General features: G+C 38.5%; 1 protein-coding gene across 3 annotated transcripts in view; it reads left to right on the top strand.

The window, feature by feature from the left end:
- Positions 1-23,715, top strand: part of LOC105481998 (elongator acetyltransferase complex subunit 3) — a 105,144-nt gene that overhangs the window by 72,576 nt on the left and 8,853 nt on the right. For all 3 annotated transcript variants that reach the window (XM_011741834.3, XM_011741833.2, XM_071068463.1), the window contains 2 exons: positions 1,355-1,582; positions 3,109-3,190. In XM_011741834.3, coding sequence (XP_011740136.2) covers positions 1,355-1,582; positions 3,109-3,190 — 310 coding nt within the window. The remainder of the gene's footprint in view (positions 1-1,354; positions 1,583-3,108; positions 3,191-23,715) is intronic.

Below are 23,715 nucleotides of genomic sequence, written 5' to 3'. Positions count from 1 at the left end.
GTTGGAAATATTCTATGATCTGGGCTATCCAATATCCCATATGGTGGTGACTGTTGAGCCCTTGAAATGTGGCTTGTACAAATGAGGAACTAAATTTTTAATTTTATTTAATTTTGATTAATTCAATTGTAAATAGTCCCCTGTGACTACAAGTTACATTTGGGAAGAATGTAGTATGATCTGCTTCTCTCTTTGTGTGTAACTATTCAGCTGTTGCCCAATGGTGATAAGCAAATGAGTAGATCAGCCCTTATCCACAGGCTCCACAAAAATTAAGCATAATGCCTTAAGGCATTCATGGTATGTAATGAATTAACTTCTCTCTTATACTTGTATAATGTCTAACTGTATGCCAACTTTTCTGTAGGATTTGATTCTCTTGTGGAGCCCCATTTGCGAAAGGCTGGAATAGATGATCTCTGCATTGATGTTTCTGTTCTCAGCATGAATTAGTTAATTGACATTTTTCACATGTAGGACCTTTTGAGAGAAAAAGCAGACCCAACACAATTTGCCAAATTCTTGTGCAGTTAGTTATTTAGCAAACATTGTTGAGAAGGAATATGTGTTAGTCTGAATTGTTCACCTTGCTCTGGGTACAATCTGCTCATCTACCGAGTGTTTCTGCATGTGGCCATGTCCATGTGTATACTTTTCTCTGTGCATGCATATTGTTACATATGGCTTCTATTTAGGAAAAGTACAAGAGCCATTTGTACAATGAGCTGAAGAGCCAAAAGCCTGTGCAGACTGCTACCACAAAGCTTCCCCCCAAAAGCTACCCTCCGTGATTGAATTTTCTTTAACATTTTTATCCCATAAATTATGCATAATATTTTAAGTGCCCTGTGGGAGGCCATACTTCCTTGAAATTTCATCACGGTGCCAGTGACCAGCATCACATTTTTCTTCCCCAAAGGTAGGTTTCAGTGGAGGCGATAAGATTAGAAGGTGAAACCCAAACCATTGAGCACCTGACAGTTTTGAGACAAAGGGGTGCTCCTGAGAGCTACGCATGTGACGGATTTTGAAATTTTACATTAGAGACTCTTCATGGGGAGTCAAATGCGTGGAAGCCTTTACTGAGCTGGATCTCTGTAAGAGTCTCAAGGTTAATGAAGTTCAAGTATTTGCGAAATTATACAGTTGTTTTCCTTTTATAATAGTCCATGAACAAGGTATGAACTTTAATCTTGGTGCTATTTGAGAGTAGACAAGTAAAAAGAAATGTAATTAGTGATTATTCATTCCTTATCCCTAACTAGATATTAACCTAAATAAATACATACAATTACAAAAATGAATTTGGTTCTTTAATTTTGAATAATATTTTTTGTGGCTTTTTACTAAACAGGTTGAACTGGTAAGGAGAGATTATGTTGCAAATGGTGGCTGGGAAACATTCTTGTCATACGAAGACCCAGATCAAGACATTTTGATTGGCCTCCTACGATTACGCAAGTGTTCAGAAGAAACTTTCCGTTTCGAATTGGGTGGAGGTGTCTCCATAGTACGAGAGCTGCATGTGTATGGAAGTGTGGTCCCTGTGAGCAGCCGGGATCCTACCAAATTTCAGCATCAGGTATCCTGTATTCCATTTCTATTTGGCTTGTAAGAAACTGCCTAAGTAGGAAAAGAGAAAAGGAATGGGGTGAAGAGAGGAGGAAGAGCCAGAGGAGGAGGAGAGGGGAAAGAAAAGCATAGAAACAGACGAGCCAGTGTTTTAGTTGTTCAGAGATGTTTTCTCCCCAGATTGTATCCTTTTGGGAGGAAAGGACAAACTGAGATTCAGTCAGTTGGAACATAACAAATTGAACCACATGGAATTGGTATTTTTTTGAGATAGAGTCTCACTTTGTCAGCCATGCTGGAGTGCAGTGGCATGATCTTGGCTCACTGCAACCTCCGCCTCCCTGGTTCAAGTGATTCTCCTGCCTCAGCCTCCCTAGTAGCTGCGATTACAGGTGTGCACCACCCTACCTGACTAATTTTTATATTTTTAGTAGAGACGGGGTTTCACCATGTTGGCCAGGCTGGTCTTGAACTCCTGACCTCAGGGGATCCACCCACTTTGACCTCCCAAAGTGCTGAGATTACAGGCATGAGCTACTGTGCCCGGCCTGCAGTTAGTATTTTTGAAAGGAAGAAATTGTCTAATACTGGCAGTCTCATATGGGTCAACTTATTGTGGAATCAGGTTAGATGGTGATGGGAAAGCACTTATGAAACACTTCCTAAGGTTAAGCCATATTATACATAGGGGAACCCTATTCTAACCCCAGACAACCTACCTTAATAACTCAGTTCTTAAAATTTCCAGAAAATGTGTTAAAATCTAATGGTGGATATGATATAAGCTCCAAAATTGATGATTTAAGAATTTTGCCTGGTTTCTCAACTCTTAGAAAGTAGAGAGGTGGCCGGGAGTGGTGGCTCACACCTGTAATTCCAGTACTTTGGGAGGCTGAGGCAGGTGGATCACCTGAGGTCAAGTTCAAGACCAGTCTGGCCAACATGGTGAAACCCCGTCTCTACTAAAAATACAAAAATTAGCTGGGCATGGTGGCACGTGCCTGTAGTCGCAGCTACTCGGGAGGCTGAGGCAGGAGAATCGCTTGAACCTGGGAGGCGGAGGTTGCAGTAAGCCAAGATTGAGTCAGAGTGATCTTGCCCAGTGCAGTGAGCCACTGCACTCCAGGCTGGACAAGCGGGAGATTCCATCTTAAAAAAAAAAAAAAGTAGAAAGGTGACTAAGAAATTAAAGACATATTGCCCCAGACTTCCATCATTTAGAGATTGCCTAGAACTTACCTAAAAAGAGACAGAATTTGAGAGGGAATTACTGTCTTCCTGTGAATAGATTACATCATTCACAAAATGCCTTTTGGTAGCTCTTGTTCAAAAGTTACGCCTTTTTCAATTGTCTACTACAGTATACCTTTGGTATGAGTGAATGGTTTTATTCCTTACTCCCATAAATGGGCTTTTTCACTCTTATTTTAACAGATTTTAGCAACTACTAAAGTATATAGCCTTCTTGTTTCATGGACCCCTCTTAATGAACTGCCTTCCTTTTTAATTCCCACTCCTCTTTGTTGCTCTGTGCAGGGATTTGGCATGCTGCTGATGGAGGAAGCAGAAAGAATAGCTAGAGAAGAACATGGATCTGGGAAAATCGCTGTGATATCAGGTAACTGGGGGAGGGTGAAGTTCATGATTCCTTCCCATTTTGAACTTGGCACCACAGTGAAAACTATGTTGGTACCCTCTTGCCCCTGTTGATGGTTATTACGTTCAAAATTGAGCTGAGCTGACTGGCGAAGGACTTGTGCTCAAACAAAATTTACAAAAGCAGTTTAGTGGAATAGAGCTTTCCGAGCACTCTGAGAGTCAGGACCTGTGACCCATAACCCCTCTTCTGCACTCTGTCACACTGGTCAGCATGGTTGCCTCCTCCCTGTGCTGTGCCTAGTTACTCTATCTAAGGAAATGGAATTTGAGTGTTTTTCACTATTGTGGAGATTATCACTATTGTTCAGAAATTAAAATAGAACCTCAGTTGCCAGTACAAGCTGTTTAAAGGCCAAATTCTTGCTCTTTCAATTTTCTTCTCAGTAACTTCGATCCTGGGGAACAGCTTTCCCCTGTTTGGGAGTAAAAAAATTTTCCCCAGCCCTCTTAGGGTCCCTGGCTGGGTCTGAAAATTCAACTGACAAAGGCAGATTAACAGGGGAAAAGCATACACATTTATTGCATATAAATTTTATGGAACAGGAAAGCCTTCATAAGGAAATAAAGACCCTAAGAAATGGCTGAACCTGAGTGTTTTTATACGAGTGCAAAGTCATGAAAAAATTTGACAGGACACAGGAGTAAGAGCTAAGGGTGAGAAATGGGGATGTTTAGCAAGGCCTGTACATTTAGATTCCTCAAGGTACCCCCTCTGCCTTCAGCGGTGAAGATGTTTGTTTGCTCCAGGTGGTGTGAGGGCACCTCCCTCATAAGCATCTCATGACCTGTGTCAGGAGAAGAAAGGGGAAAGCCAGAGGGTCCTTCCTGCATATGCCATTTTCTGATTCCTTCACCTTAAGATACTCAGTATGCCAAGGCACCGTCTTTTGGGGTAGTGTGTTCTGAACCCCATCAGGAGCTTCCCCATTTCTTATCTAGGACAGCAGGTCACTGGGGAAGTGGGCATGAAAAGGAAAACCCAGTACAGCGTGTGTGAGTGGAGCAAGAAATGACGTAGACCCCTTTCACGTCTGCTGTTCCGTAGTGAACCCTTACAGAAATCACTGTTCCCAGTAGAAGCTAACAGGGTAAGAGCCATGATCAAAATGTAGGTTATTTTTCACCCAGCATGTTTGTTTTCCCACTCGAATACTACAACGTTCCTAAAGCTCAAATACGCCTTCTGAGAACATCATCTCTTCTGAAAATGAAAGTTGAAATGAGGTTTTTTTTAAAAAATAATAACAAGTCATTGCCAATCAGTAAATCAATACCCATGCTCGGGTTTTAATGATTTTAATTATGAAAATGTAGTAACTCAGGCTCACTTATAATCATTTAGTGTGGTTGAGGTTTTTGGCATTATCCAGACAGATTCCTAAAAGCTTTTTTTTTTTTTAACATGTCCAGCTTTATTTATTTATTTATTTATTTTCTGTTATCTTTCACAGAAAGAAGAGGTAACTAAACCAGGCTCACTTGATTGGTACTGTTACCTGTAATAAAAAAAGGTTTACTTCTCAACTGTTTAACCTGTGGTTGATCAGATGTAGCAGGCAAGGGCCAGACTGACTTGGAACCCCTCTGCACATGCATCTGTGTAGAGTTGATAACACCTGAAATTTCCATGGCCCCTTTTGTCAGAGCACTGTCAGTGTTCTAGTAAAGTGCTTGTGAAACTTCAGTGTGCTTACAAATCACCTGGAGATCTTGCTAAAATGCAGACTCTGACTCAGTGGGCCTGGGTGGGGCCTGTGCTCCCAGGTGATACCTACGCCGTCTTCAGACCACACTTTATACACAAGCAAGGCTTTAGTATTCTCTTTCAAGTGTATTCTCTTTTCAGTCACTGAGATAATCATAACGCTCTGCGATTCTGGCAGTGCTGCACTCCTGGAGTCTGATAATAGTCATGCAACTTTCTGTTGTCTGTGGGAACCTAATCAACGTTAAAACTGAAGAGCAGGCATATTCTATCACTGCTCTGCATTATTTCATCTGCCTTCATGACATCTGTGTCTTTTTACAATGTTGCATGCAGAGAGGACCCCTGACTTGCCTGAGGTCATATCCAATTGTTCATAAGAGCCTCAGTTTCTGCTTTTTATGAGCAGGGTGATTTCCATTTTCTAAGTGGAAATCGGCATCTGTCCTCTTTCTGGCATATCTATCTCCCTAGCTTTTTATCATAGTCTAAATAATAGCTCAATTTCAGATCATCTGCATGTAGAGTTTCTCAAATAACAAGAAGAGACTTGCTCAAATTATCAGGGAAGAACCTTTCTCTTGTTGGCTGGTATGATCGATCTACTTCATTTCTATACAAGGGGTTTCTTTTGGCCAGTGGGTTTCTGTAGGAACAGTTCTGGAATGCCTTCTTGGGACTCTAGTGAGTTCAGGAGGAAGGATGCCATAAGCATTACTTCCTGTCACCCTGCCTGGAAGCCCCACCATTGCTCTCTATAGGGAAAACTATGTAAGCCTGGACTTTCTGTTTGACTTAAGCACTGGTCACCCTTCAAATGAAAGAACTAAGAACACTTGCTGTCTGGATGATGCATTTTTATTTCTCCAATTGAGTAATCTATTACTGTTCTGTGTAAGTTTCTGAATCAGATGCTGGAGAAGTTAGTCCATTATTCAGAACTTCAAGGAGGGCAGATGTGAAGAGCTTGTTATTATATCATGCTTTTAATGTTGTGTTTTTCCGGTTTTTGCATTTTGACTTTGGTTTCTCTGATATGAGTACAGTGTTGTGTGTACATGTGTTTTAGTTTTTTGTAAATAGTCAGTTATTCTCCATAAATTAATCCTTAGAATGAAAATCTCTTTATGATAGTGGTGTCTGTGGGCTGCATTTTGTCAATGTTACCTCATTGGATTAGCTGAGAAGAGGCACTGATTTGGGTGGGGGGATGGGGGTGGGGAGGACAGGTGGCCAGGATTCCATTCCTGCTTTGCCAGTAGCTCTTCTTGTGATCTAGGATAATTTTACTTGCTCTCCATGGGCCTTTATTTCCTTATTTTAAAAAAATGGATGTGGTTATCTTTTACAGTTCTGACTCTAGAATTCTACCCCTTAGTATCTTCTTTAGTTCTCAACATGACCAATTATGTTTTCCTGATTAAATTGTAGGTAGGACCTTTTCTGTGCCATATTAAGAGACTCTAATTTCATCAGTAATAGATATCAGTCTCATTGTAAGTTGGGTGTTTGCTGATAAAGATGTTGATAGTTTCCCATAGGTAATTAATCCTAGGCTTTGTGAATGCCTATTAACTTAGGTCACAACTGGCAATACTGTTTGACCTAAGTGTTTACTTTTTTCCCAATCTTGTCCTCAGTTTGTAAATCCATCCTTGTTCCAGGTATGTAGGCTTTTGTATAAGTTGTACACAGTGGTGGCCTAGATGTTCTGTCCTGGCATAAATAGTAAGCTTGAGTAAGGGAAAGACAGAATCATTTATCATTTTGGTTATTCTTGTGTAAGAGTAACGCATTTAGGTAGAATTTTTTTTAATTGCATTTTGATTCATTATGACTTCCCTTCATCTTGCCAGCAGATTTTCTCTGTAACTTGGGTTTATAATCTTGGATTCAGCCTCTAAACAATATTATGAGCTACACAGTAGATCTGATTTGAGTCACTATAGAAAGACTCTGGGTATTCTTTTTTCTGTATTTAAAAACAAATTGGTTTTTTATCTGTGCTACTTCAGTAGACTTTGTTTATAGGTATACACTGTGTATTTTATAGCAGATTATCTTTTTAAAAAGATGACTACCTTTATGGCTACATGAGAAAATGGAAAACTTTCTCGTGTATCAAAATCAAACAAAGCAATTTCTTGAAAGAGAGGCCTTTAGGTTTATTCTGTTTTTTTCTTAGTGAACTGTGTTTTAAAGTGAACCATCAACTCTAAATGTGAAAATTAAAGTAAAAATGAAATGTTCAGTTTCATCAGCATCAAAATCACCGTGTGTTGAGGGGTCACGTATGAAATGAAGAGACATATGAAAAAAGAAGACGTGTGAAATGTCACCCTGCCCTGTGTGAATGTTCGTGTTGGGCTGTAGGAAACTCACCCACCTTCCCCTCATTGATTGTCTTTGACTGCAGAGGAAGATAAGTTTTCTCCTTACTTAGACTGCAGATTAGTTCGTAACTAAGAATAATTACTTCACAGTAAGAAAATATTCTTTTTTTACATATTAAAATGGAGAAATCAGTGTTATGAGAACCACCAGTTTATAAAATAATGTGTAGGCAAAAAATAACAGCTAATTGCTGCCAAATATCTAAGCAATTAATTAGTCCCTATTAATTCCAAGTGATATCATTTGCCAGCTTAACCCCTATATCTTCTGTCAACACACATCTGTTCAAGGTTAACAAATTATATTTACTCAGAAACCATGATGTTTATCTACTTGGATGATCAGTATTCTTTCCTTTAAAAATGTTAACATGAGCAGTTTTTGTGTCTCCTCTCTTACGATGTAAAGTACAAGGAATTATACTAGAGAAGCTAACCACAACATCTGAAATGCCATCACTAATAATCACCATGGAAACAGAGATCTCTGATGTCACACTGCCTGTACCATTTCCAAAAGGGCAAATATAACTGTGATAGTCACTATTTAAAAAGCCATTTAACACCCCCAACAGAATGAGTTTTTTTCTTCTGGCAATTTTGGCTAGGTATCAGATCCAATCGTGTGACTCTTTCAGTTTGCCAAGCTAATTGCTATGCAGCAAGATGACCAACTATTCCCCAAGCTCCTCTGACTACCTTCATCATAAGCACTATTCTATTTGTGTCCTTTCAAGTAGAAAATTAATATGGCCATTGGCCAAGAATCGTACAAGGCCAATGGATCGCACAGTGATGGTGAGAAATGAGGAAAATGTCTGAATGGTCGATGACAGAAATCACTGAAGTCAGAGACTGATAGCCATTTTGTTTAAATCTATTAAAAAGCCAGAGAAGGGGAGAGGAGAGAAGAATTTAAATATAGAGTGATTAAACGAGTCACTATGGAGATGAAATCATCCTTAATCATGAAGGTCTTAGTTATATCATCCTAAAACTACATCACAGTGCCTCCTGGTCAGAAAATAAATGTACTTGTGCCTTATACAATCCAATATGGCTTTCTAGGGCTGCAGTTAATGGTCTTGTTTGCCAGAGCCACTGATTAATAAAATCATATGTGGGCAGAAAATAGCAGTTGTTTTGTTGAAACATTTAAACTATAAATGGTTGAGATCTACTTATTAGATCTTCACCTGTCTCCCAGGCTACTACACATCTCCCTCAGTTTCAGGTGAAAGTAGTTTTATTCCTTGCATTATAATCTGGTTGACAAGAAGGGTACATTTGTAACTAGGTTTGTCTGAAAATGGACTCATAATCCTTACTAAAATGCCCGGAAAAGCATTTCTTCATTGTAGTGTATCTATTTGCTAATGGACGCAGGAAGCCGGCCAAATGCAGACCAGTTTGTGGCACCTGCACGAGTTAGTCTAGGGCTTCTCAGAAAGGAAGGGAAAGAGTGTTTGCCCTTTTGTACTCTGTGCTTTAGTCCTTTACATCATTTATCTTTGTGACAAATTATCCCCTAAATGTCCCCTAATTAAATGTACATTTTCTGGGTTTTGTATATTCCTCCGTTCCATTTCGGTATTCTAACAATGATCATATGTTTCTTTTTTGGTGTACGTTCCAGTAGTATTTTTAAAATCATTATTAATATCTTTTTAAAGACAATAGATACAATATAAAGTATTTCTTTACTATAATAACTCAATTTCAGCATCATTATTAATCAGACTGGAATTGATGACATGGAATGCTATTTTGCTAGATAATGAATTAGCTAGATGTTTGCTAGTTGGTGTCTTGCAGCCACACTGTGGCAGCATTGTTGCGTAGCTCCGCCCAGGAATCTGTATTCCATGACTTGACATTTACTCATTTGAAGGTGAGTCAGGTACCAGTTTGTAGTACACCACACATCAAGTGCATCAGACCATCTCTCACTTGGCATCACAGACTATGTTAATTAGTACACATGTTTTGAATATTATTGACTAGGCCACTAATGAGTTTCTACTGTTCGGATCTTGGAGGCAACTGAATTTTTGTGACGTTTCCCAGGCAGAAGCTAGTGATACTGATTTGGAGTGGCTGATTGGCATTTGAAGAACAGCATTTGGCAAATGCCGTTGCTAATCCCAGGTTCATGCAGTCCATCCTCTTACGTTTCAGAGTGTGCACATTGAGATCTTGTAGTCCAGCCTTGCCAGTGTAGACACACAACACATTTGTAGACTTTCTCCCCATTCTTGTTCCTCTTAGTTTATGGATATAGGGAATGATGGTCTTATGCTTTTGCTTAGGAGGAATAGGGTTATATCATGTGATTCCTAATAACATTCCTGAAAGGTCTGGGAGCTTTGAGATGAATGACTACCTTTATTTAAAATTAGACACTTCACAGGCTTTTTTCTGAGGAAGCAAGCCCTCTCCAAAAGCGGCCTACCCTACACTACTCACTACCAGCTGTCTCTCAGAAAGTCTGTTTTAATATTTTGTTGCAATGTTGATTTCTTATCAATGTAACTTTAATATGAATAGTACTGTTCTTTTCTCTAAATATTTGACATTGTCTTAATTCATTCAGTTTGATAAAGCTTTTCTATTTTAGATCTGTTAGAGGCAGGGATTTGGCAGGTTCTTCTTTGGGTGAACAGGTATTATTGAATAATGCTGGAAAGTATTGGTGCTGCCTTCCTTAGCAGTAACCAAGATACTAGTTTTGTGGAGCCTTTTAGTTTAGAGATTTCTGATTCCAACAGAACACATGCAAGGAATTTCTTATTCTTTAGTTGGCCTGGCTTAAGCTGTTGTCTCTGACCAACAACTCACATTTCTAAGACAGTGCCTGTTAGACTTCGAATGGTAGTTTGTGGCCATGGGATCATTTCCTTATGCACCCCATCCTCTAGTCCCTAAGCAGACCACTGTCCACTTGTCCACTATTCATGAATAAATTGCTGGGGTTCAGTAAAGCAGTCCACATGCCCCAGATCTCTACATGTATGATCTGTTGCCTCACTGCAAATCCTAATAATTAGTGTTTGTTCTGATTATTATTATATAACATACCACCCCAAATTTTAGTGGCTTCAAACAACAGCCATTTTATTTGCTTAATGATTCTGTGGGTCAGAAATTCAGCAGGGCATAGAGGGGATCTCTGTTCTGTGATGTCAGGGGCCTCAGCTGGGGTGGCTTAAATGGCAGTCAGTTGGCTGGGATGGTGTGTCTGAAGTTTCCGTTCTGACTGAGGCTGTCCACATGAGCAGCTTGGTTCTTGTCCACGTGTCTGCTCCATGTGGCTTGGGCTTCTTAATAGCACAATAGCTTGGGTTCTAAGAGGAAGGAGCAAAGGCCTGGTCTTAGAAGTCCTAGAATGTCTATATTAGTTATCTGTCATTGTGTAATAAATTACCCAAAAACTTAGTGGCTGAAACAACAAGCATTTCTTATCTCATGGTTTCTGTAGATCAGGAATCTGAGAGTGACTGAGCTGGGTGCCTCTGGCTCAACATCTCTCACAAGGCTGCAGTCAAGGTGTCAGCTGGGGCCATAATCATCTCAAGAGTCCATTGCAGCTGAAGGATCCCCTCCCAAGTTCACTGTGCAGTTTTTGGCAGGCATCGGTTCCTCACAAGCTGTTTGTCTTGGGGCTGTGGTTCCTCGCCATGCTTCGTGGGCCCCTTTGTAGGGCTGCTTATCGCATGATGTGACAGCTTGCTCTCTCAGTGGGAGTGATCAGAGAGAGAGCCCATTCAAGATGGCAGCCATGGTATTTTTATGACCTAATCTCAGAAGAGTGTTAATGAGTCCAGCTCACCCTCAGGGGGAAGGGATTACACAAGTCTGTGAATACCCTAGGGGGTGAACTTTGGGAGTCATTTTAGAGACCGCCTACCACAGTGTATCTTCTACCCTGTTCTGTTGGTTGGAATCACTGGGCCAGGCCAGATTTAAGGGGAAAGGAAGTGAATTCTATCTCTGTAAGGGAGAAGGCAGCCATCTTTGGATGCTGTCAACTGTAGTGGTGGAATACATCTCCATTGCTTTGTGATTAGTAGGCATCCAGTACCTCTAATGCCTTCTCCAAAGACAGACCCTTTGGGTAGACCTAAATTCAAGAGTTCTTGTCCCAACCCTAGTATCAGATTTTCATATAGTCAGGCATGGCAACACAATCACACCTCACATTTTCGTAGGCAGAGCTTGGCAGGCCCAACAAAACTCAGCCTGCACCTGACCCTTTGTGTGCCATCTCTCTTCCATGAGGACATGCCTCTCTGTTTCCCCTTGCAACCCTATTTTATACCTGATGCTTTAGGTGCACATGCTGGCCATTTATATTTTTGTTCCAGATGATGGAACATAGAAGCCTGTTTTTGGGCTGAGGATACATGGTTTCCCTCTGGAGCTTTCCTACCCTTAGATATTGATTCTCCCCCTACAAACACATGGAGAAATTTTATGCACTGTAAGAAAACTTTTTTTCATTTGGGGAGTTGATAAATCATATGTAAAGCAGAATTTGCCATTTTAACCATTTTTAAGTGTATAAATCAGTGGCATTATTTACATTTGCAATGTTGTATGACCATCACCATTATTTCTAAAATTTTTAACACCCTAAACAAACTGTGAATCCATTAAGCAGTAACTCCCAGTTCCCCCCACAGTCCTCTAATCTATTTTCTGTCTCTGTGAAATGGAATCATAGAATATCTGTTCTTTTATGTCTGGGTTATTTCACTTACCATGATGTCTTCAGTGCTCATCCGTGCTGTAGCATGTCTCAGAATTTGCTTCCTTGTTATGGCACAGTAATATTCCGTTACATGTATATACCACATTTTGCTTATCATCCATCAGTCCGATAGACATTTTGGTTGTTTCCACCTTTTGGCTATTGTCAATAATATTGCAGGGTGGACAAATACCTGTTTGAGTTCTACTTTCATTTCTTTTGCACATATACCCAGAAGTGTAATTGCTAAGTCAAATTGTAACTCTATGTTTAACTTTTTGAGGAAACACCAAACTATTTTCCACAGTAACTGCCCTGTTTTTCATTTCCACGGTGGCCACAGTGCACAAGGATTTCAGTTTCTCTACATCTTTGCCAACACTTAAGATTTTTCCTTTTTTTTTTTTTTATAGCCAGCCTAGTGGCATTCTGTAGGAGGTTTGACTTATATTTCTGTAATGATTACTGATGTTGAATGTCTTTGTCATTTTTATCTTCTTTAGAGAGATGTCTATTTGGGTCTGTTGCCCATTTTTTAACTGGATTGTTTGTCTTTTTGTTGTTGAGTTGTAGGGGTTCTTCATATTTTCTGAATATTAGACCTTCATAAAATATGTGATTTGCAAATGTTTTCTTCCATTCTGTGGGTTGCCTTTTCACTTTCTTGCTACTTTCCTTTGATGCACAAAAGTTTGTAATTTTAATGAAGTCCAGTTTATCTATCTTACTTTTGTTATTTGTGTCTTTGGTGTTATATTTAAAAAACCATTGCCAAAGTCAAGGACATGAAGATTTTCCTCTATGTTTTCTTCTAAGGGCTTTATATAAAGTTGTAGCTCTCAAATTTAGATCTTTGACCTATTTTGAGTTCATTTTTGTATACGATATAAGGTAAGAGTCTAATTTAATTCTTTTGCATGTGGATATCCAGTTTTTCTAGCACCACTTGTGAGAGAGACTTTTCTTTCTCCATTGAATGCTCTTGACACCCTTATCAGAAATCAGTCGAAAAGAGAAGTGAAAGTTTATTTCTGGGCTCTCAGTTCTATTTTGCTGGCCTATATGTCCATCTTTACATCAGTACTGTACTGTTTGAATCACTGTAGCTTTGTAGTAATTGGGAAGTATGAGTCTCCACCTTTGTGCTTCTTTTTCAAGATTGTTTTTGACAATCCTGGGTTCCTTGAAATTCCATATTATTTTTCACATGGCTGTTTTTATTTCAGCAAAAGTCACCATTGGGATTTTGATAAGGATTGCATTGAATCGTTATATGGCTTTGGATGGTATCATCATCTAACAACGTTAAGTTTTCCAGGCCATGAACACAGGATAGCCTTCCATTTATTTAGTCTTTTTAAATTTCTTTTAGCAATGTTTTGTAGTTTTCAATGTGCCAGTCTTGCACCTCCTTGCTTAAACTTATTCCTAGATATTTTATTCTTTTGATGCTATTGTGAGATTTTTAAATTTTTGTTTTTGAATTGTTCATTATTAGCATATAGAAATAAACTGATTTTTCTTCCATATTGATTTTGTGTTATGCAATTTTGCTAGATTTATTAGCTCCAATAATTTTGTATTTGTGTGGATTCTTTAGCATTGTCTACATATAAGATCATGTCATCTTGAATAGAGATAGTTTTACTTATTCCTATCCAATTTGGGTGCCTTTTATTTCTTATTCTTGCCTAATTTCTCTGACTAGAACCTTTAAGTACTGTGGTGAAAAAGGGCAACCTTATCTGGCTTCTGATCTTAGGGGGAGAGGTTTCTGTTTTTCACCATTGAGCATATTATTATCTGTGAGTTTTTCACATATGACCTTTACAATGTTAAGGAAGTTCCCTTCTATGCTAATTTATTGGGTGTTTTTATCATGAATGGGTTGTGGGTTTTGTCAAAGGCTTTTTCTGCATTTGAGCTGATTGTATGATTTTTTTTCCCCCACTTAATTCTGTTATGGTGTATTACATTGATTTTTGTGTGTTGAACTATCTTGGCATTCCAGGGATAAATCCCACTTGGTTTTGGTATATAATCCTTTTAATATGCTGCTGAATTCAGTTTGCTAGTATTTTGTTGAGGAGTTTGGCATCTGTATTCTTAAGGGGATGATGGTCTAAAGTTTTCTTTGTAGTGTCTTTATCTGGCCTTGCTAACAGAGTAATGCTGGCTTTATAAAATGAATTATAAAGTGTCCTTCCTCTTCAGTTTTTTGGAAGTATTTGAGAAGGGTCAGTATTAATTCTTCAATTGTTTGATAGAATTTACCAGTAAAGCCATCTGATTTTGGGCTTTCTCTTATTGGGACATTTTTTATTACTGATTCAGTTTCTTGTTACAGATTTATGTAGACTTTCTGTTTATGAGTCAGTTTTTATATGTTTCTAGAAATTTGTTTCATCTAGGTTATCCAACATGTTGGCATACAGTTGTTCACAGTATTTTCTTATAGAATTCTTATTTCTGTACAGTGAGTAGTTATGCCCCCTCTTTATTTCTGTTTTTGTGATTTGAGTCTTCTCTTTTTTAACCCAAAGGTAAACATTGCTAGTTGAGCTTTTCGAAGAATGAACTTTTGGTTTTTACTTTTTTTTTTTTTATTCTTTTTTTTCTCTTTTTTTTTTTTTACTGAGATGGAGTCTTGCTTTGTCACCCAGGTTGGAGTGCAGTGGTGCGATCTCAGCTCACTGCAAGCTCCGCCTCCCGGGTTCATGCCATTCTCCTGCCTCAGCCTTTGGAGTAGCTGGAACTACAGGCACCTGCCACCACGCCTGGCTAATTTTTTTTTTTTTTTTTTTTTTGTATTTTTAGTAGAGACAGGGTTTCACCTTGTTAGCCAGGATTGTCTCGATCTGACCTCGTGATCCGCCTGCCTCAGCCTCCCAAAGTGCTGGGATTGCAGGCATGAGCCACCATGCCTGGATCTTTTTTTAAAATTCTCTATCTTCACTCTATTCTTTTCTTCCTTCTGCTAGCATTGGGTTTTGTTTGCTCTTTTTTTTTTTCCCCTCTAGTTCCTTAAGGTGTAGAGTAGGTTACTGATTTCAGATATATCTGCTTTTAAAATCCCAAATGTGATCATATGTATCTGCTTTTTTAATGTGAGCATTTACAGCTATAAGTTTCCCTCTGAGCACTGTTTTTGCTGCATCCTATAAGTTTTGGAATGTTGCATTTTGTCTTTCATTTGCTAAAGGTGTTTTCCAATTTTCCTTGTGATTTCTTCTTTAGCCCATTGGTTGTTTAAGAATGTGTTAATTTCTGCATATTTATGAGTTTTCCAGTTTCCATCTGTTATTCTAGTTTCATTTCTTTGTGATCAGAAAAGGCATTTTGTATAATTTCAGTTCTTTTTAAATTTATTAAGACATGTTTTCTTGACCTGACATATGATCTATCCTGGAAAATGGTCCATGTGCACTTGTGGAAAATGTGCATTCTGCTATTAGTGGTAGCATGTTCTATATATGTCTGTTAGATTTAAGTGGTTTAAAGTGTTGTTCTAGTTCTCTCTTTCCTTATTGATCTTTTATCTTAATTTTTAAATTAATTGTTGAAAGTGGATATTGAAGTATCCAAGTCTTAATGTAGAACTATTTATTTCTCCCTTAAGTCCTGTCAAGTTTTGCTTCATATATTTTAGAGCTCTGTTGTTAGGTGCATATATGTTGGTAATTGTATAAATCTTCCTGATAATTGAACATTTATCACCATATAATGGTCTTCTGTCTCTTGTAACTCGTTTTGACTTAAAATTTGTTTTGTCTGTTAATGTAGTCACTCTATGATTCTTTTGGTTATTAGTTGTTTTCTTAGTGGTTACCTTGGGGATCATAATTAACATTTTAAGCCTCCAGTCACTCAGTTTGAATAATACCAACTTAGTTTTAATAGTATGCAAACACTCTGCTCCTATACATCTCTGTCCCTCCCCTTTGTATTGTTATTGTCACAGATTACATCTTTATACTTAGGTATCCATTAACCTAGACTTAAAATTATTATTTAATGAATTTTCCTTTTAAATAATATAGGAAGAAAAGAGGAGTTACAAACCAAAAGTGCAATAATGCTAGCTTTTATGTTTACCTATGTAATTATCTTTATTAGTGTTCTTTATTTCTTCATATGGTTCCAAGTTACTGCCTATTCTTTCATTTCAGGTTGAAGACTTCCTTTAGCATTTCTTATAGGGCAGCTCTAGTAGTAATAAGCTTCTTTAGCTTTTCTTAATCTGCTTCTTTAGCTTTTCTTAATCTGGGAATGTACTAATTTCTGTTTTATCCTTGAAGGATAGTTTTGTTGAATATAGAATTTATGATTGACAGGTTTACTTTTTTCTTTCAGCCAGTACTTTAAATGTGCCATCCCATTGCCTTCTGACCTCCATAGTTTCTAGTCTAATTGAGAATTCCTTGTATGTGATGACTCATTTCCCTCTTGCTGCTTTCAAGATTCTCTCAGGTTTTCAATAGTTTGACTCATATTGTGATCATTGTGGATCTCTTTGAGTCTATCCTGCTTGGAATTTGCTGAGCTTCTTGAATGTATAGATTCATGTCTTTCATCAAATTTGGGAAGCATTCAGCCATTTTTAATTTTTTTTACCCTTTAGTGTATCTCATCTCCCTCTGAGACTCCAGTGAGGCATATATTGGTATGTTTGATGGTATCCCCCAGGTCTTTTATTTTTCTACATTTTTTCTTTCTGCTCCTCAGACTAGATAAATTCAATTGCGTTATCTTAAAGTTCACTGATTCTGTCTGCTGTCTCCTCATAACTGCCATTGAACACCTCTAGTGAATTTTTTATTTTTACTATCATACATCTCTGTACCAGAATTTCTATTTTTTAATATAATTCCTGTCTATTGACATTCCTTCTTTTTAATAGTATCCTCCTGATATCCTTTCTTTTTCCATGGTTTCTTGTAACTCCTTAGGCATATTTAATGCAGTTGATTTAATGTCTTTGAGTAGTAATCTCAATATCTGGATTTCCTCAGGAATAATTCCTGTTAAATTCTTTTTTTCTGTGAATGAGCCATTCTTCCCTGTTCTTTGTATGCTTTAGAATTTTATATTGAACTACTGAGAACTACACAATTAGTGTAATGTGGTAACTCTGGAAATCATCCTTCTCTTTCTGAGGAATTGCTTTTGAGGTCTGTAATCATGCATTTGTCTAGTGACTTTTTTTTTTTTTTTTTTTCCCTCCTTGAGATGGAGTCAATCTTGCTCTGTTACCCAGGCTGGAGTACAGTGGCATGATCTCAGCTCACTGCAACCTCCGCCTCCTGGGTTCAAGCTATTCTCCTGCATCAGCCTCCTGAGTAGCTGGGATTACAGGCACGTGCCACCACGTCTGGCTAATTTTTTTGTATTTTCATTAGAGACGGGGTTTCATCTTGTTGACCAAGCTAGTCTCAAACTCCTGACCTCAAGTGATCTACCCGCCTCAGCCTCCCAAAGTGCTAGGATTACAGGCAGGAGCCACTGCACCCGGCCCTGTCTAGTGACTTTTCCAAACTATTTTTGCAAAGTCTGTATTCTTCATTGTGTGTGTAGTCACTGAAATTTCTGTCCTTATCTCTATGATCAGCCTGTGACCTGAGAGGGATTTTCTTAAATGTCTGGTTCAAAAAAAAAGGATATGTATCTCTTCAAATCTTTTGATACACTCCACGAAGGAAGCGAGATGGGGTCAAAACAAAGACAAGGGTCTGCACTGGTCCTTCCAGGAACCTCCAAAGTGAACACAATACACAGCCCCAAATTTTTGGAGGACTAGGTCCTTATTGCCCACTCCAGTTCCAGCCAGCTGCTCCAGGAAAATAAGTTACCGTTCCTGTGGCTACGGTGGAGCTAAGGAATGGGGGGATGGTTGATGGCTTGAGCATGCTGTTCCTGAGTGAAGTTTTATATCCTCTCCCCTCACCTCCCCTAGTTGCTATAAATATCTTACCAAATTCCAGCATTCCAAAACAGTTGGTTCCATTTATTTTTTTCCAGCTTAATCGTCTAATTAGCAGAAGGATGAATCTCTGAAAATTCCTACCTTGCCATTTTCCCTTTTGAAGTCTGTATTTAAAGAGACTATAAATTGAAGGGGTCCCTCTTCCTACCAGGTTATAAGATGGTACAGTCTGACATGAGTAAAGAAGTGAGAATGATGTGTGACATAGCAAACATCCTGCACTGATAGGAACAGAGACACTCTATTTTTGAATCAGATGATTGTGGGCCATCCTATGTCACATCATGGGCCAGACTCCCTGAAAGAAAAAAACTTTCTAAAGCTGTGAGATGACCCATCAGCATCACCCAACTGTAAGTTACCATGGTAGTATCTATTTAGATTCTGTAAATAAATTACAGTTTGTAATTTAAAAAGTTTGTGTATTTAAAAAAACCTTTGTAAATTACCTGTTTTTTTTCTTTGTTCTTATCTTGGTAGTCTTTTCAAAATGTGTAGAAGAACCTTTAGGCTGCTGGGTAGGAGACTCTCTTGAGATACTCTGTATTTCCACAGTGATGGAGAATAATGTGTACTATGTTAGCTGCAATAACCAATTTGAAGAACTAAGATTATTCATGGGTAACCTTTGTATGATTTTTTTTAATAGAATGGGGGGAAAATTCTGAAAGGTTTAGGGTCGTATAGTTAATTGGTTCATTTTCAAACATTCAGGATAAAAACCTTTTCCCAACTTTCATATCAGTGTGCATTGTTGAAGAGTAAAATATTGCCATCTTGGCAGGAGATCAATGAGAAATAATAAAGTCTCATTTCAATAACAAGTGAATGAAACTAATGAATATATTTCCTGGTATTAATGTTGGTAGACATATCAAGTAGGCAATAGTTGATTAATTGAACCCAAAAGCAATTAAAACAGTTTAATTTGTTTTTATTTCACTGATTTCTTATAATTAAACTATCATAAATCAACTGAATGTTTTGCATCTAATCAAAGCAGAAATTTAAACTTTAAAGGATAGATTTACAAGTTTGGCTATGAGAATATGATGTGGCCACAATTTTAATTCCATCTGAGAACACATTACTAGCAGTGAAGGGTGGCCTGTGTCCTAACAAGTAAGCATCAGAAAACAAGAATGCGCCTGTAATAACTGATTCATTTTCCTGCTTCAGACATGAAAACATTTAAATTATTAAGCCAAGGTTTTTCTTAAGGAATTCCAAGAGATAAAACTCTTCAATTTCCAGGCTCCTAGTACATACTAAGCAAATACTTGATCAATTAAACTTCATTATTTCTTCTTCTGTTAAATCACATTAATAATTCCATGTTCATTCTTTGTCCAGTTGGAATCACAACCCTGGCTCACTTGTTTTTCTATAGACGTGAAGAATTTATTTCATTCCCCATTTAAGCAGTCACATAGTTGAGATTATTTAATCTTGCCTTCTTTTTCATTTTAAAAGTTTACTGGAAGCTGTAACAAATAGCAGAGTTTATAAAATGTCAAATAACACCTATATGTCTTAGCTCACTCAGGCTACTATAACAAAACTGGGTAATTTATAAATGAGAAACTTCTCATAGTTCTAGAGGCCTCGTGACCTAATTGTCACCCAAAGACCTCACCTCTTAATACTATTGCATTGGGGATTAAGTTTCAACATACGAATTTTGTGGGGGATACACATTCAGACCATAGCACTCTATAACCCCCACTCAGGTCAATAACTAGCATCCAAGAAGTGCCTCTGTTGGCCCCTCCCTCTTCCTTCCCAGTATCCTAACTTTTTTGGTATTTTCTTCCTAAGTATGTATCCCTTAACTACATAGTCTAGTTTTGTTGTTGCATATTTTTGTTCTGGTTACTTTTGCTCAACATTGCTGTGAGATTGAGCCAACGTTGTAGTAGCAGCATTTCATTCCTTTTCATTGATATATGGGATTCCATTATGCTGATAGTTCACAATTTATCTGTCTTAACTCTTGCTGAGTTTCCAGGTTAGACTTATGAATATTCTTGTATATGTATTTTGGGACACATAAGGACATATTTCTGTAGAATGTACACCTAAGAGTTGCTGGGTTGTAGAGAGTACATAGATTTAGCTGAGGATTCTGCCAAGTGGCTTTCTAAAGTGCTTCTACAATTTTTCACTATTACAGGAAATGTATGAGTTTCAGTTGTTCCATGCTGATAAATGAGTGGCATTTCTTTGTGGTTTTAATTTGCATTACCTGATAACTGATGATTTTGACTACCTTTTCATGTGTTTACTGGCCATTTGGAGATCCTCTTTCTGAAGTTGCTGTGTGCACATGTCTGTGCAAGTTTTTCTAAAATCCCCAAGATATTATTATTATGTACAGTTAGTATTCACTTAGATTTACTGATAAAAGTGACCCTTAAACAACACAGGTCCACTTATACTCGAATTTCTTTCAACCAAACACAGATTGAAAACACAGTATTTGTGGGCTGTGAAACCTGCGTATACAGAAGGCTGACTTTTCATAGATGCAGCTTCTGCAGGGCCAACTGCAAGACATGTGCAGAGTTTGGTAGGTGGTCCTGGAACCAGCCCCCCACATATACCAAGGGCAACTGTATATTTACCACTTTCTTTGCTCTTCTATCTTTGCTATATCTTTAAAGTATTTTCTTCATTTTCATTGACATGTAGGATTCCATGATGTACTACAGCTTATCTGTTTTACTGTTGATGGATATTTCGGTAGTTTGCACACATTTTCTTTATACCTTTATTATGAATTTATTATCTGTTGGTAGCAAGTTGTTCCAGTTTTGATTGTATACAAATGTCTTTATTTTGCATTATTATTAAAGCAGTGGTCCCCAACCTTTTCGGCACCAGGGACTGGTTTTGTGGAAGACAGTTTTTCCACTGATAGTAAAGGGGTTGGGGTGATGGTTTCAGGATTCAAGTGTGTTACATTTATTATGCACTTTATTTCTATTATTACATTGTAATATATAATGAAATAATTATATGAATCAGTGGGAGCTCCAAGCTTATTTTCCTGCAACTCAGCAGTCCCATCTGGGGATGGTGGGAGGCAGTGAGAGATCATCAGGCATTAGATTCTTAAAAGGAGCACACAACCTAGGTCCCTCGCATGCATAGTTCACAATAGGATTTGTGCTCCTTTGAGAATCTAATGCCACTGCTGATCTGACGGGAGGTGGTTACTGCTTGTCAGGCAGTAACGCGAGCAATGGGGCGTGGCTGTAAATGTTGTGTGGCCTGGCGGTTGGGGACCCTTGTCTTAAAGGTCGTCTTTACTAGGTATAGAATTCTGGGTTTGCAGGTATTTTCTTTCAGTACTTTGTATCTATCTTTCCCTTATTTTCTGGCTTTTAATGTTGCAGGTAAGAAATCAGCTGTCTTTGAGGATATTCCCTCAGGCTACTTCTGTAGTTTTTTTTTTAAATATATATTATTTTTATTCTTTCAGACTGTCTTCACTGTCTTGGTTTTTCTCTAGTTTTACTAGGATATTTCTAGGTATGGATTTCCCGTTTGGGCTTCCTTGGGCTTCTTTAATCAGTGAACTGGGTTTTAAAATCAGTTCTGTGTGATTTGCAGCCTCTAACACATGCATATTGATTCTTTCCCATTCTCCCTCACCTCTCTTCCTAGGACTCCAGTTAAACATATTTTAGACCTATTTATTGTATCCACTATGTCTAATACCCTCTTCCCCACCAATGTTGCTTTGTTGTCCATAATTTCTTCTGACTTAATCTTTCAGGTTACTGATTTAGCTCTGTCTGATCTGCTAGACCCATCCATTGATGCATTGGTCCCACACTTTAACATTTCCTAAATTTCTGGTATCTTTTTCCATTCTGTGATGTCATGTTTTAATGTTTCCAGTTGTTTTCAGACATTGAACATAGTAAGCATACCTGTTTGCAGTCTGTGTCTAGTGATGTTACATCTGGAGTTTCTGCTGTTGTCATGTCCTGTCTCAAAGTGCACCTCATCATTTGCTGGGCATTTGATATGAGAATTTGCTTTCGGGAATACTCGAAGACCTAGGTGATGCTCGCTTCCTCCAAGGAAGACCTGTTTCCTTTAGCCAGGCATCTCAGAGTCATAGTTGTCTAGGACCAAGACTGTAGTTTATCTAGAAGATTCCTATCCCCACCACACCAGTCCCTCCTCCCAATTCAGAGCCTTTCAGAATACAATCCAGAAGAGAGGGTGCTATGCTTGGGTCCCTGTCTGTGCCAGGCTCTGAATTCAGACCCATGTTCCATCTCTTCAAGCCTCCTCGAGGTGTGGAAGCAACTGAGAGGCAGAGTTGCTTCCACACCTCCTAAACAGCAGGGCGCTGGGGGAGTGTTATGACTGCTTCTCTGTTTCTGGTGGCCACGAGACACCGCCCCCGCGCCCCCGGTATCTCAGCTGCCCTTCCTAGATCACACACCCTGAGACACAAACACTTCTACTCCCTTCTAGAAGCTCACATTTTCTCCTTATTCTTGACCTGACAATTAAGAGCTCTTAATAGTCTCTGATATTTTCCTAGCAGAAACATTTTAAATTTTGTCACAATATTTTCATTGTCTTTGGCTGGAGTATTATTCTTAATTTTGTCTGCCATAATCAAGCCTGAAGTCATCTGTTCGCTAAGCTTAAATACTCCTGACTCTTCTGCCCTGCTCTAGCTTCCATCATTGAGCCTTCTTTGTTGTTTTCCTCCAAACTCTGTGTTGTAGTGCTTATCATTTTAGAAATGGTGACTGCAGTTTACCAAGTTGTTACTGAAAAGTTTCCCCCTTCCCATTCTCACATTTGTAAGCTGAATCTGTGTACAAAGTTTCTTATTGCCTGTTATCAGACCCTTTTCTGTGATTTATTCTTCAGTTTCTTACTAAGCCATATTGTTAAAAATGGAAATAGCCACCATGTTTGTTTCATCTCATGAGTTATAAAAGGACATTGAAAAACTGGACACAGATACAGGAGGTGAGGTGATTAAGACAAATGGCAAGTCCTTTCTTTACCAGAAAAGAAGGGATGTGCTTACCCACTCTGACTCAAGGTCCAAGACCAGAGTCGGGGGATTTGGGTGGGCCTACCCCATCACATAGGTGCCAGGCGCATTAGAAACGCTCTGGGCCATGGGGTCGGGCAGGCTGGGTCTCAGTTACAGTTCTACTTCCCTATCCTGTGGCCTTGAGTTATGACCCATTCTGAAACTCACCTTTCTCCTAAGACAATAATTGCAATCTTGTTACATTTTAAAGAAATTAGTGCATGGAGAGCCTCTAGCAATCCAATGCCTGGCAGGTATTTAAATCTCCCTCTAACTTCTGCCAAGTGGTTTTGTTTGTTTGTTTGTTTTGAGATGGAATTAGAATCACAAGCTAGGTAGCACTTAAGTTCATTTCCTACTCTTGATTTGTGATTTATTTTCCCTTTTAGAGGAAAGGTGTACTTATTTTTAGTGTCCAAAGACATTACTCTGGTATTGCATTTATCCCCTTAGAACAAAAGGCTGCAGTAACTTGGAGGAACAAAGAGTTGGTTTTCAACAAACTCAAGTACCACACAGACTGGCTTACTCCATCTCCCCACTCTTTCCCCTACAATTTCTCTCTAAAATAGAATCACA

The sequence above is a fragment of the Macaca nemestrina genome, chromosome 8 (genome assembly GCF_043159975.1).
Source record: "Macaca nemestrina isolate mMacNem1 chromosome 8, mMacNem.hap1, whole genome shotgun sequence".
NCBI lineage: Eukaryota > Metazoa > Chordata > Mammalia > Primates > Cercopithecidae > Macaca > Macaca nemestrina.
This window is presented reverse-complemented; position numbering and strand designations above follow the sequence as displayed.